Source organism: Strongylocentrotus purpuratus, unplaced genomic scaffold, assembly GCF_000002235.5.
Source record: "Strongylocentrotus purpuratus isolate Spur 01 unplaced genomic scaffold, Spur_5.0 spur5_contig_844, whole genome shotgun sequence".
NCBI lineage: Eukaryota > Metazoa > Echinodermata > Echinoidea > Camarodonta > Strongylocentrotidae > Strongylocentrotus > Strongylocentrotus purpuratus.
In genome coordinates this window covers 2,302,077-2,316,122 of record NW_022145551.1, presented here as the reverse complement: position 1 = coordinate 2,316,122, position 14,046 = coordinate 2,302,077, and the positions used below count along the sequence as shown (strand labels likewise).

At 36.9% G+C, this 14,046-nt stretch overlaps 1 protein-coding gene across 1 annotated transcript; it reads left to right on the top strand.

The window, feature by feature from the left end:
- The first annotated feature begins 906 nt into the window (after positions 1–906).
- LOC115917935 (neurotrypsin-like) lies at positions 907–5,985 on the top strand. The gene is made up of 4 exons (XM_030990959.1): positions 907–1,136; positions 3,129–3,443; positions 4,110–4,183; positions 5,443–5,985. The coding sequence occupies exons 1-4, from the start codon at positions 1,067–1,069 to the stop codon at positions 5,545–5,547; spliced, it is 564 nt and encodes a 187-aa protein (XP_030846819.1). The 5' UTR covers positions 907–1,066; the 3' UTR covers positions 5,548–5,985.
- The last annotated feature ends 8,061 nt before the right edge of the window (positions 5,986–14,046 follow it).

The following is a 14,046-nucleotide window of genomic DNA, read 5'->3' as shown; positions in this document are numbered from 1 at the left end:
GGGGGAGGGGGAGGGGGGGGGGGCTGGGCGGGTAGAATCGGCCCGTGGATCCGCGCCTGCATACAGTTGGTATGATATCCTTTAGTTATTACGGACTTGATGTAGTATACCGTATAGAATATTACATAATTCTAGTGGTAGTTACGGGGGAGATGGGGAAGTGGGGAGGGTTTTTTGATTGACATATCCATTCAATGGCCAGACCCAGGGAAAAGGAGGGGTCACAACTTGTATCCCTACTACCTGATCTTTCTACTTCCCCCAGGCAAAGTCGTCACCAAAACGTTAACTGAAGTCAACAGTTAACAGAACCACCACCCCATTACATTTCGGAATTACGATTTTTGTATTTATCATTAGAACAAATGATATTATTATTATTGGATCTAGTTTTCTCGTATTATCCCATTTATCATATTGGTCTTGTTTTATTCGATGTGTTCATAATCGTTACATTTGGATGGCTGTGAGTAAAGTTGTTGTACAAATGTGAAACTTGTTATTGATAAAAGAGGGTTTTTATTAAAATTGGGCCCAGGTACCTACATGTATATATTCTTTGTTTAACAGCCATCACGGTCGAGAAAGCGGGGACAATGTTTCGAATCCTTTCAAATCTTTGAAGGAAAGGCTCCTTGTTAACGTAACACTATTAAAACGGACCATCTTAACGACTTAACGGTCTAGACAGAATAAATACAATACAAGTGGAATGGGGGGGATCAAAAAGTAACGAAAACGACCAAAGAGCAGAGAAAGAGAGAGAGAGAGAGAGAAAGAGAGAGAGAGAAGAGAGAGAGAATGCTGTTACAAGGTCACGACTTTTAATTATACTTTACCTGATCTGTCTGCTTCCACCCAAACAAATAGGCAACATAGCTTTTTTGATACAGCCACCACGGTCGACTGGTTTACCAGAAAGAGGGGACAATGTTTCGAATCCTTTCAAATCTCTGAAGGAGAGGCTCCTTTTGTTAACATGTCTCTATAAAAACGCACCTCCTTCAAGAATTACCAACATTTTTCATCGATACATTCTACCCGAAGGTACTGGTTGAATCGTGCTATGATGGAAGGCTACACTATACTCTCGCTTCTTCTCTGCCTCAGTGTGCCAAGTGCATTAGCCAACGATGGTAAGGAATACACTTCTTCCATTTACTTAGTATGTATCCATGCCGTGATTATTGTCATTAATTGACCATTTATTTGCCAGGGGGAAGAGGGGGGGGGGGGGGGGGTGATGGGGCCCAACAAACGCATACGGGAGAAAAGCCTAGCTGTATCATAACTAAATACAGGAACTAAATAAGGTAAATTTGCACCCTGGAGAATTAAGAGGTAAAATTGTGAGGGGGGGGGGGGTCAACTTTATTTTTTAAATCTAACGAAATCAACGATCAGTTGTTGAGCTACTTTAAAGAGGTCTGTACGATAAAATACTTTAAGACTCTCTTTTCTTAGGGTAAAGATTTTTCGTTGGTAAATCACTTTATTGATACTTTTTTTTTTTTTGGTAAAATGAATTTATTGATAAATATATGCTTTTGAACAAATCAAACAACCATACACAATCAATTGAAATAACATTGTAGCATCTTAACATAGTTCAAATAAAAAAATGTTTTACAGTTCCTTTCGATCTTTAATCGGTTGTGGATTAATGTTTTGAAAATACAAAGTATAGAGACTTCATGAAACATGAGTTTGCGATTTTCTGCTTGCATAAATGTTAAATAAACTGCGTATTTTGCATATATGATAAGAAAATTTAAACTTTTAAATATTTTGTTTTTCAAGTTATAACCTTCAATTAAAACGAATTTGTCAAAAGAAAAATTAACATTGTAAAGTTTTCGAATTATGTCTTCAAATTTTAACCAAAACAATCTTGTGTGTTTGCATTTTACAAATAAATGGAGATTGTCGTGTAACTGATCATCATATAAACATAAGGGATTGTTATACAATTTCCATTTGAATAAATTATACCTATTTGGTAATAAGTTGTGTAATAACTTAAAATTGAATTCTGATATTTTGTTTTCTTTCATAGCTTGTAAATTAAATGACCATATGACTTTCCAGTCGATTTTATTGATACTTGATACAACACAATAAGAAAAACACAGGACTTGACCTGAATAATGGTCCTTGCATGTAATGTAAAAACATACAAATCATTAAAAAACAACTTTAAACGATCGTTTTGTTACTAAATAATATACAGATTATTAGTAACCACGTATCAATATCGATTCAATGTCGGAAATTAGTAAGAGCATACTTTATTTCTTTATATTCGTGAATTTTGTGTAAAATGCTCTTGTTTCAAAGGGGACCGTAAAAACATACAAATCATTAAAAACAACTTTTAAAAATCGTTATGTTACTTAATAATATACAAATTAAGTAGCCACGTATCAATATCGATTCAAAATCGGAAATTAGCAGGAGCATACTTTCTTTATATTCGTGAATTTTGTGCAAAATGGATTTGTTTCAAAAGGAACCGATAATTCCAAATTCTAGAATCAGTAGTTTCTTAAGATTTTGCCGAAACAAATATTGAGGATCAGATTTGTCTGGGTTTATTTAACTGGCACTGTAAATATACCTAGCATTAAATGTATGCATGGTTCTGTTGATGCTCGTTTGAGCTTTGACGCACGCAGTTGTCATTTGTTATAAATACTTAATAAAACAAAACCACGGCGGTTATGTTATCCAGCTTGTATAGATACTAGTATGTGGCAATACGTTGAAAGAAATTGCGTTAAGCCTCGGTCACAAATACCATTACGAACTGCTACGAACGCCGTACGAACGATTTTCAGACAATGGAAATTCGGGAAGACAATAGAAAAAACAGGGAGATTCGTACGAAATTATCGTTCGTATGAACCTTTGTGACAGTATTTTAGTATTACGTGGTTTAAGTGGCGTTACGTGGTAATCATTGTCACATGGTGGTGCATTGCGCTACGTGGCGATACCTGGTTTTACCTGGTGTTATGTGGTGATACGTCGTAGTGATACGTGGCGTTATTATTAAGCACAATTATTAACCGTTTTTAATGACCATTGCAGAATCATTTTATTTCATATATTCAATGCAAACTTTTCAGTGGTGCGACTTGTCGGAGGTAGCTCCACCACTCAAGGTCGAGTCGAGGTCTATTACGATGGGTCATGGGGTACAGTATGCAACCGTTATTGGGAGCTGGAGGACGCTAATATAGTGTGCAGGCAGTTGGGCTTCCCTGGAGCTATACGCCAAATCACAAATGCCCAGGTCTTCGGCGCAGGCTCAGGACTGGTCCACCTCGACGGTGTGGAGTGTGATGGCTACGAAGCTTCAATCATGGACTGTCCAAGGTCCGCATTCGGGAGTGTTTGCAACCACGATCAGGATGCCGGAGTGATGTGTCTCACTAATAGTTGTAAGTCACCTACATCTCAAAACTTCGCCCCTCCCTAACAAATAAATGCAAAGATAAATGCATTCAACCAAAAATGATTAAAAAACGATTCGCCGCTGTAGCTTCCTATTATTCAACAAATAATACAAAAATACAGCCATTATACTTTTATCTGGAAACTGCATTTCATTAAAACAAAAAGTATTAAGAATTATAAAGCATATTTCAACTAACACATTTGATAATCATTCATTGATAAATATTCGAAGTATGTTCGTATACATTTTTTTGTTTAACGTTTAACAAATACGTTGCTGCTCTTTCATAGTGTTTTGTTTGTCGTTTTTCTTCCTTTTACTTTACGATGATGTGATTTTAAATTCAATTCTAGTATTATTTGTATTCTCATCAGAGCTAAAATGGCCAGGTTAGATATTTAATAAATATATGTATTTAATAGTACAATTATTGCTAAAGGGTAAATAGAAGGTATTGACTATTTTCAAAGACTGAGGCAAAACAAATATGATCATCCAACGACTGAATGACAGTAAGTAGTTCTCATTCAGAAGCCGGCGTTATGCATATTCAATGAAGAATAGTGTATTCTTTTGATATAAATGATGCAACAAGAATGAATTGAAAATGTTTTTTTTTATCTCCCTATTTCCGCAAATATTTTATCAGTTAGAGTACGTGAAGAGGAGGATTTTGATTTTTATCAAAGAGAAGACATGATGGAAGAGGAGAAAAAAGAAAAGGTAAGGGTCATCTTCAAAGACAGATGAGAATGGATTTTAAAGAGATAATAAGCGAGTTCGTAAATAGCTCTGGACCGCATGACCCCAAAATATCCACAGATCTTTTACACGATGGATACTTCCCACGTGTGCATTTTAGAATAATCACTGCCGAAGTGATGGAGGTGCTTCATGAATACCTTTTGTTTGCCTCTTGAGAAGAATACTTCCACCTGTGTATCAGATAAATGTATTGTTGGTGCATAAATGAATACTGATTATATAACTTTCATGAGCACGATCCGAGTATTCGTCTCAATGGTTTTACAATTTGGGTACGAATGACCTTGATCTGCCCATGCGCAAATCCTATTTACGAACTCGCTTATTGCTCTCAACTACTGTACGTGTAGTTAATGCACCATGTGTCTGTGTGTGTTTGTGTGTATATACAGTACGTATCAAAAAGGTGTAACAAACTTTGGTAGCTTCTAATTAAAAAGTTGTAACCTATGTGACATTAAAACCTATTTAATGGTAATTGTTAACTAATGCCCAAAGCTGGCACAAGGCGGTCAAAACAATAAATGAATTCCTTCAATGTACCTACATGTACAATGTATCTATTTACTTCAATCCGGGTAGAAATTAGCGGCAAATGTAGATTGATGTCTTGCTAAAGAACATTAGCGCCGCGGCGGAACTCGAACTGCGACCCATATTGTGATTCACAGTCCATTGACGTATCGTGGAGTTGTCATTCGTTTGATTCTCAAGGGTTGAGGGTTTGAATTCCACTAATAAGGACTTTTAGATTTACACGACGAGAACGTGGACCACCACGTATGACATCCTTTTAAGGTAATGTGACATCCTTTTAAGGCACTGCCGGGCACGGCCCAGTGCCTTAACACAATGTCAAACGCGGCAGTCCACGCTCTCGTCGTGTAAATCTAAAAGTCCCTATTGTCTTTTTGACAAGACATGCCACTCTTCACCCAGGTGCAAATGCTGGGGTAATACTTATAGGGCCATCCGGAAGCACAGCAATGATGATGATAAGGCTTCTATGGGAAAACGAAATGTTGTAGTAGTAGTAGTACATGACGTAGTAGTAGTAGTAGTAGTAATAATAATATACCTTTCTTATATAGCGCATATCACAATATGTCTCTATGCGCTGTATTAGTAGAAGAGGGGTCACGCTTCTGGTTGTAGAATTATCATCATCATCATCACCATATCATCATTGTCATCATGTTTTATTTTCCTATAAACAGGCAGCTGCTTACGAAGGATCCGATGCCAAAAAGGATGCTGACTTGATGAAGAAAGACATCCTCCAGGCTCTATATGATCTCCTGGCCGAACTCAAGCACAAATAGATGATATAAAGCAGCGGACACACTGAACTTGGGGTGGACTGGGAGCTAAGATATATAGAGGATTTTTTCCTCACCATTTCGCTAGGCCGTTTTTTTCAATCACGGTTGGGTCTGGACGAGCATAGACTAACGGGTGAAAGGTGTGACGTGTGATCGTTACAACGAAGTCGAAAATGACCTCTTATTTTGCATACTTTCAACAACTTTTCCCCGTAAAAATATAGAAAAAATGATCTCATTTGCACAAGAGCTGGTACAAACATAGGGCTCTAGATAAATCTTTATGTTTAAATTACCGAGTACACAGTCATAGAAAGTAGCCTGTTCTCGAGAAGAAAAACAAATTATACGCATTTACATGTTTGTGAACATAATTATATTAAAATATTGAAAAATTACAAAATTATATCACCCCTTTTCATCGAATTTTATGCTCTTTAAAAAAAAAAAATCCCTTTTTTCAAAGTGTTTGCGAAATTTATAATTATCAAGTACCGCACACGATGTCAATACGAGTGAAACCACCGCCTAACACTATGAACATGACGAACAAAGAAAGAGGACAAAATATACAGTTCCTCATTCTACCCTCAGCAATTGCTGTGGTAGACAAAGGAACTTTCCTTCACTGCTATTATGTAAAAATGTGTGGAACAGGTGAATATGCATGTGAAACCTGTTTTACGCATTTGTACATAATAGCAGTGAAGGGATGTTCCTTTGTCTACCACAGCAATTGTTGAGGGTAGAATGAGGAACTGTATATTTTATCCTCTTTCTTTGTCCGTCATATTCATAGTGTAAAGACTAAACACATTTTGAAAAAAGTGTGATTCCAGGGCCGTCCCCGAGTCTACCCCAAAATGACGTATTGCCTACATTCTAGCCACTCAGCTAACTGTTTTAACCAAAATTCGATCTTTATTATGCCTCGTTCAGAAATGATGCGGCAAAACCGGAAGGTTTTTTATGATGACGTTAAATTTAATTACCGTCAGTTTTATGTGCATTAATTATGCATAATTATAATATTGAAAACAATAATCTATACATCAGTTTATTGTAAGTTGCATTTACATATTTCACATATCTGGTTTATCTATAATTTTAATTAATTCTTTATGTTGTGTTATGTCATATTCTTCTTTGCCGTTTACTAGTAATTCAATATTTTAACATGTTTTTTTGGTAAATGTAATCTCTCTTTAACCCCTTTTCCTTTTTTCTTTTCTTTTTTTTACGCTTAGAAACATTAGTATTAAGCGCTTTATAAAAATTATGTATTATTATCATTATTATTATTGACGAACTCTTTCATTAAAACATTGTTTATTCATCGCAAGACGAACATTATATAATTCGGTTTACCATTCTCTTTTGTCCTTATATGCGTAATGACTGAAGCGCACAAACGCATTTGGTTGATACAAACGGCTTTGTTATTATTCTTATTATCTGTTGTTGTCATTATCATTATTATTTTTCATTACTTTATTCAAACTGACATGATGGCAACAACTTCTAATTTATCAATCTAATGTTATCTCAATAGACTTGTGTGTCACCTTTTGATGCGTTCAACACAGCTGATTGTATTGGAAACCGTGAAGAGGGTTGCAAAAAAGAGCACATTTTTTAAACGGCACTGTATATAACATATAGCCCGAGAATCAAAATGTCCTACCCCAAATTGATGATCTTGGTGTCATCTTAATCGGGTAAAAATTGTTTACGCAGAGAAAGAAATATGTTCGTGTACATGTGCGCGTGTGCGTGTGTGCATGTGTGAATAATAAGAGAGGGGGAAATAGTTTCAAGCTCAGCGACTGACTTTCTCATAATCTTGTTTAGAACTCGTTGTTATTGCTCATTTTTTGTCCTTTATTATGTAGAATATAAAGTCTAATGTTATCAGCCGTCAGAGATTATGATGTCACGTTTTGATAAATTATCTGGCGGTAATACCTCGGAAGTCTTAACTTTTCACCGACATTCAGAGTGACAATGCAATAAAAATTAAATGGGACTTTATAACCCAGCATTCTAATGTGCGCAACAATCAAATCCCTTAATTACTAAGATTTATAACCCAGGCAATCCCCATATCGGTATTATTCAAAAGTCGTGACGTCATGACGCTGCCGTTCGGTAGGCTATTATATTTAAATTTAGCAAGTTTGGTGCACAAACAATTTCCAGCTGAGTCGCATAGCGGGCAATTAACGTAATTAATGGTGACAAAGTAAACACTGGTGCTTCGCCTTGTGGCTCATTTAAAAATTGTTTATGATTTCTCCGTTATCAGTCTTTTTTTCCTCCCGCACTACATCTCTCTCTCTCTCTCTCTCTCTCTCTCCCACTACATCTCTCTCTCTCTCTCTCTCTCTCTCTCTTCCTATACATGGAGGGGACAGAGCCATCTATACACAGAGTTTGGCCAACCTGGTACGAGTTGGACATAGTATGGCGGTTACTGCTTTGTTGGGCAAGCACAAAACAAAAGAATATAGGCCATGTTGTGAGCCAGAGAAACCAAGTGAGCCAAACTCTGTGTGTAGATGGCTCTGGAGAGGGAGGGGGAAAGGAGGGGGGGGGGGGGTAGCACTGGTGTCAACTGGAAACGATGTACTTTACAAGGTTTGGGATTTAGGGAGGGGTATGGGAAGGGGCCATCTTTACTCGCCCTGTATCAATTTACATTTTTTTCCTTTTCTTTCTTGAAAACAAATATGTATTTTCTTCTTTTACTTTTATTCCTCATCAAAAATATTAGAACGCATTTGTCCCTTGTGATCCGCTATTTGCCACTGGCTCTGACACTCGTTTCCCTTGTTTGATAATAATAAAATATTTTGGCGCTTTTAATCTGACATTGTCGTTAAAACTCTCCCTGTTTAAAGTTGGTGGTCCTTAAACAATTATTGTAGACATCAAAGTGTTTGTTTGTTTGTTTGTTTACCTAATAAAGCATATAATAACATTGTAAGACCTCTCTTAGGAACTTTGTAATGAGGATTGATACCTTACCAAAGGGCACTAGCGCTTCGACTCGGTTTTGAATCCGGGACCTCCTGGTCACGAGACCACTGCTCTGCCACTGAGCCATAGCACCTCCAATGGGTTTATGAGGTCAATCAATATTTGTACACCTTTTGTTACATATTTTATTTCTGTTTGTTCTCCTTTCAAGTTAATGCTGGGATTATTCAACGCCATTTTATTGATTATCAATTTCGTTTCATCACCACGGTCATTAATGGCATAAATGTTTTCACCTCAGCATTAATCCTCACCTTCCAGCGGCATATGGTTTGGCTTTCATGCATTACTCTTCAGCTAACTCGCCCTGTCCCAAATTGCGTAAAGGCATTCTAATATTGTTATTGTTGTTTGTTGTTGTTTGTTGTTGTTGCTGTACTGGCGGGAAGCACATACTTTTTCATTTGTCCATCGGTCTGTCCATCGTAAACACAACAATCAACACTGATATAGATGTACGAATTTGGCTTGAACTCCGCAAAGTGACACGATTTTGATTCGTCGCAGTCAACTGATTATGAAGAAATTCCTGCTTGATATTCTCATATTCGATAAAGTACTATAAACTTGGGGCTTTTGAGCATGTTGAGAAAAAAGGGCTGATGATTCGTATTCGGCAAAGCTCACGTTTAGATAACTAACTTGGTGGAATTGTCTGCTCTTTAAATATGCTTTGATTTGTGAATGATACACAAAATGTAAAGTATTCCTCTAATATACAACATAATAATGATAAAAACGGCGCTACGTTTGAAATTGATTTGTTTTAATATTTTCATCAACACAACTTGCTTGATTTTCATTTCGTCTGTCGTTTATTGATTATTCACTTCAAAGAAGACGGTCTTTTTCGTTTCTTATTTTGCCAGACAAACAGAAGTACGAGCAATTCTAAATACACGGCGTGTTCAGATATAATAAATGAATGCCTTTTGACGAAACAGCGAGTAGGGAAAATTGTGAGTAGGGACTAGTCAAAGAAAAAAAGAGAGGAAATGTGAAATTGAGGAGCAGAGAGAGAGAGAGAGAGAGAGAGAGAGAGAGAGAGAGAGAGAGAGAGAGCGAGAGAGAGAGAGCGAGAGAGAGAAAGGGGGGAGAGGGAGACGGAGGCAGTTTAAAAAGTGTCAGTTAGCAGTTTGTTTGTTGCATGTTGATGAGTAGCGTTACTCTAAATAATATATGTCCGACAACTTTGCCAATTACAAGTTCAGCGTTATCATTTTTAGCATGTCTACTGCACATTTCATACGGAAAAGGAAGGTGTTTTAAACCTGCACATAATCACAACCAAAAGACAACTTTCCCAAAATGATATTTACGATCGAGTCGAAAACAAATTGTCGGTCTACAATTCATCCATAAATGCCTTGTTCTCTGTTTTTTCTGTTTGCAAAAAAAAGTGATATCTAGAGCAGTCGGCATGACCCCAAAAGACGGAAAGATGGTTGTTGTTGTTTCCGAATTAAACTTTTATTGCGGCAATATTTTTTTTGCCATAAGGTCAATTTTGATCCTTTTATTTTATTTATGAATGCTGCCGCTGTTCTGCGACCTTGATAATATTTAATGGCAATAGGTGTCAATAGCACACGTGGGTGGGGGAGGGGGTGGGGGAGGGGTGGGGGTTACGGGTATGTTGGACTAAAATTGGTGGAGGAATTAATTTATTGCATATGTAAACAAGTAAAGGAATACATTAATTAATTAATGAATACATGAATACATAAATGAAAAAGAAGATAAATATATCAATAAATAGAAGAAAAAAAACATACATACACTGTATATACATAAATAAAGGAACAAGTAAAATATACAAATTCACTCAATAAATCATGAATTTATGATTTACCAACAAGGTCCCAAATATGTGGAATTTGAAGCCTGAAAAAGTTAAAGGGCGGGCGGAGGGCAGGGGTCACACACTCACACCCCTCTCGCGAAGACTGTGTTTTCAATGTTATATTTTTGTATACACATTGACCAGTCGTATTTGAATGATATAATTTTGATATAACGAATAGAATCTTGTACGAATCAGTCATGTAAAAGTCAATAGCGTGGAACATAGTTCTTCCTGATTAGTTACGGGTGAAGGTGTCCCCCGCTCAACAATATGCATCCCCCAAAATGAGAAGATCATGACTTTATCATTAACATTATCAAATGATACATTGATACAACATAACGAACGGATTTCAGTTCCGAACCAGCTTCGTGTAAAATTCAACCTTGTGGAAAAAAGTGCGCTCCTGATTTCGTTTCGGTGGCGCCTTTTAAAATTAGTGCATTCTAGTCAGGTGGTGGTCACGATAATGCCTTTTACTGGCTCGCGTGCAATAAGGGCAATGTTTCATAAAACATTTTATCATTAATAAGTTATACTAACTGATATAAGGTACTGATATTGATTATCTTTAGATCAAAACTGAAAACACATCTTTAAACTGTAATCTAAGCATATCAGGAGCTCTTGCAGAGCAGTAGAAATATATTTAATGTTGGATCGTTTCTGCGCTCTATAAATGTATTATTATTATTATTATTATTATTATTATTATTATTATTATTATTATTATTATTATTTTATCAGTTGATTTGCTATAGAATGTGACACTTTTTATGAATGTCTTTTTAATGAATCTGTGCCAAGGTGCATTGTTTGTTATTGAGATGGTACACTGCTACATGAAATTAATAGTGACATGATCTTGAATAGAGAAGTATTGAAATAGAGAGAGAGAGAGAGAGAGAGAGAGAGAGAAAAGGAGAAGGGGGTAGTACGAAACAGAGGAAGAGAGACAGAGACAGAGACAGAGAGAGAGGGGGGGGGATAGAAGGGGGTGGTAAAAAAAAACACAAGAGAGACAGAGACAGCGACAGAGAATGAGAGAGAAATATATATTGATGGGGTATGAGAGACAGAAAGAAAGAGAAAAAGAGAGGGAGGAAGGAGAGAGAGACACACACATACAGAGTGAGAGACACATATTTATGTGTAACGGGTATGATAGAGAGAGAGAGAGAGAGAGAGAGAGAGAGAGAGAGAGAGAGAGAGAGAGAGAGAAAGAGAAAATGAGAGGGAGGTTGGAAAGATAGATAGATAGATAGATAGATAGAGAGAGAGAGAGAGAGAGAGAGAGAAAATGAGAGGGAGGTTGGAAAGATAGATAGAGAGAGAGAGAGAGAGAGAGAGAGAGAGAGGGGGGAGAAGGGGCGAGTAAACAAAAACAAGAGAGAGAAGGGGGCGAGTAAACAAAAACAAGAGAGAGAAGGGGGCGAGTAAACAAAAACAAAATAGTGAGAGAGAGAGACAGCCAAACATAGGCAGACAGAGACAGAGCATGATAGATGAATATATACATGTATGTATAGGGTATGAGAGAGAGAGAGAGAAAGAAAGGGAAACGGAGAGGGAGGAAGGAGAGAGATGGAGAAAGAGAGAGGGAGTAAGAGAAGCTCGAGTGGGAAGAGAAGGACATATAAACACGGTTGCGTATGTTGTCGTCTATGTATTACGACTGCTACCTATTATTTTCAAAGCCAAAAAACACCGCCTTCGCACTAATCAATAACTTGAGCTCTATGGCAGCTAAATCTCCAGAAAAATCATTTGAGATTCAAAACACACTATGAGGCCCAGGCATCGCACTTCATTCGATTTCAATGAGTTTACAATTCATCCCAGATAACGTGACGTCAGTTGCATCATACATGAACCACTTTTTCAAGAGAGTGGGTTTATGGCGGTATTTTATTTGAATACAAAAATGAAGAATGAATGGAACATTTCCTTTGAATTCAAACACATCTGTCTTCTTTTTTTATTTAAGGATTGAAAATGTTTATATTACTCGGACGTCACAATAGCCTACGCGTATTTGGCAAAACCTTGGTCCATTAACTTCTAGCGTGTATTTTGTCATCAGCGAAAGATTTCTATCACATGTGTTTTTGTTATATTATTTTCTCTCTCTCTCTCTCTCTCTCTCTCTCTCTCTCTCTCTCTTTCAATCTCGTTCCATCCTCTCATTCTTTTCATCCTCTTCATGCATACTTTACCCTAACACTTATTCTCAGAATAACACCAGTAGAAAGCTTTTCCAAACTTCGAGACCGAAATATTAAAGTACCTGTACATCAAAACTTATTTATACATGCTAATATATATAAAAGCTATTTCTATGTATTAAATACTAAGTATTAAGTAACCAGTTGCCGTTTCAAAGCAAAACTGAATTAGTGTATGTTTATTTCAAAACTAGGTTAGGATGATCCTAATTTGAAATTATGTTCCATGAGAAAATCTCCATTTAAAGAAAAGAAAAACAACGTTTTAGGTAATAATTCTCGTGCGGTTTGCCTCACAGCCGCCTCCATCCGTCACTCATCTGCCAGGGGCATTTTTAAATGCAAAACTTTAGGATTCCTGTTTTTAGTTTATTTTTGTAATATCATTACTTGGTTCTGCCTCTGTCGATTCCTTGAAAATATATATTTATCTTGTAAGTTATTAATTACACCTGCTTTCATTTGATGCATCTATTTCTCGTCTTCTTTCTGACAAGATCATATAATTTGTATCACTAATCTCTCTCTCTCTCTCTCTCTCTCTCTCTCTCTCTCTCTCTCTCTCTCTCTCTCTCTCTCTCTCTCTCTTGTTCTACCTCTGTCCCACCCTCTTTCTCTCTCCTTCACCTTTTAAAAAATTGTTATTTCACTTCTTTCGTTACGTATGTATTCCTTCATGTTTGTCTTTCTGTATTTCTTCCCCCTCTCTCTCTCTCTCTCTCTCTCTCTCTCTCTCTCTGTCTCTCTTTGTCTCCTTCCCATTTCCCCTTATACTTTCGTATACAAAACAGCATGTCAGCATTCGATATCAGGTGTATTTTAATGTCAGCATCTGCTGTAAAACGGCTATTCTATGTTAAATTGAATTAGATTATAGTATTATATATACAAAGATTACTGCGTCCTGAAAGTCATCTGACACAGAAAAATATTGAAACTTAAAAATAAAAACAACGATAATAGCAACACACCCGTGCATTGTGGTGAACGGGGGCGGAGCTTGACCTCCCTCTACACTTTACCATTTGAAAGGGAAAAAACTCTTAAAATGTCATAAGACAGTACAAAAATAAGGGGGAAGGCGGAAAATATGGATCAAATATCTCGCAATTACATCAACTGAAGACGAAGGCACCCCACCACTCGCGTCAGCTTTCAACGAAATCAAAACATCGACGAGGCGATCGTTTCACGTCGATCCACAGAAGTAGGCGCGCCTATATACGTTTACATCAAAAAGTAATTATGATGCATATAAGCCTCCTTTGAGAACACTCATAAACTGGGTATCGTCTTGCGTTAAAATAATGAAACATCATCCTGTTGCCGACGACCGTACTTGGTATCAAATTATGTCATGATAATGTTAAGTCAATTCTTCCTTTGTAT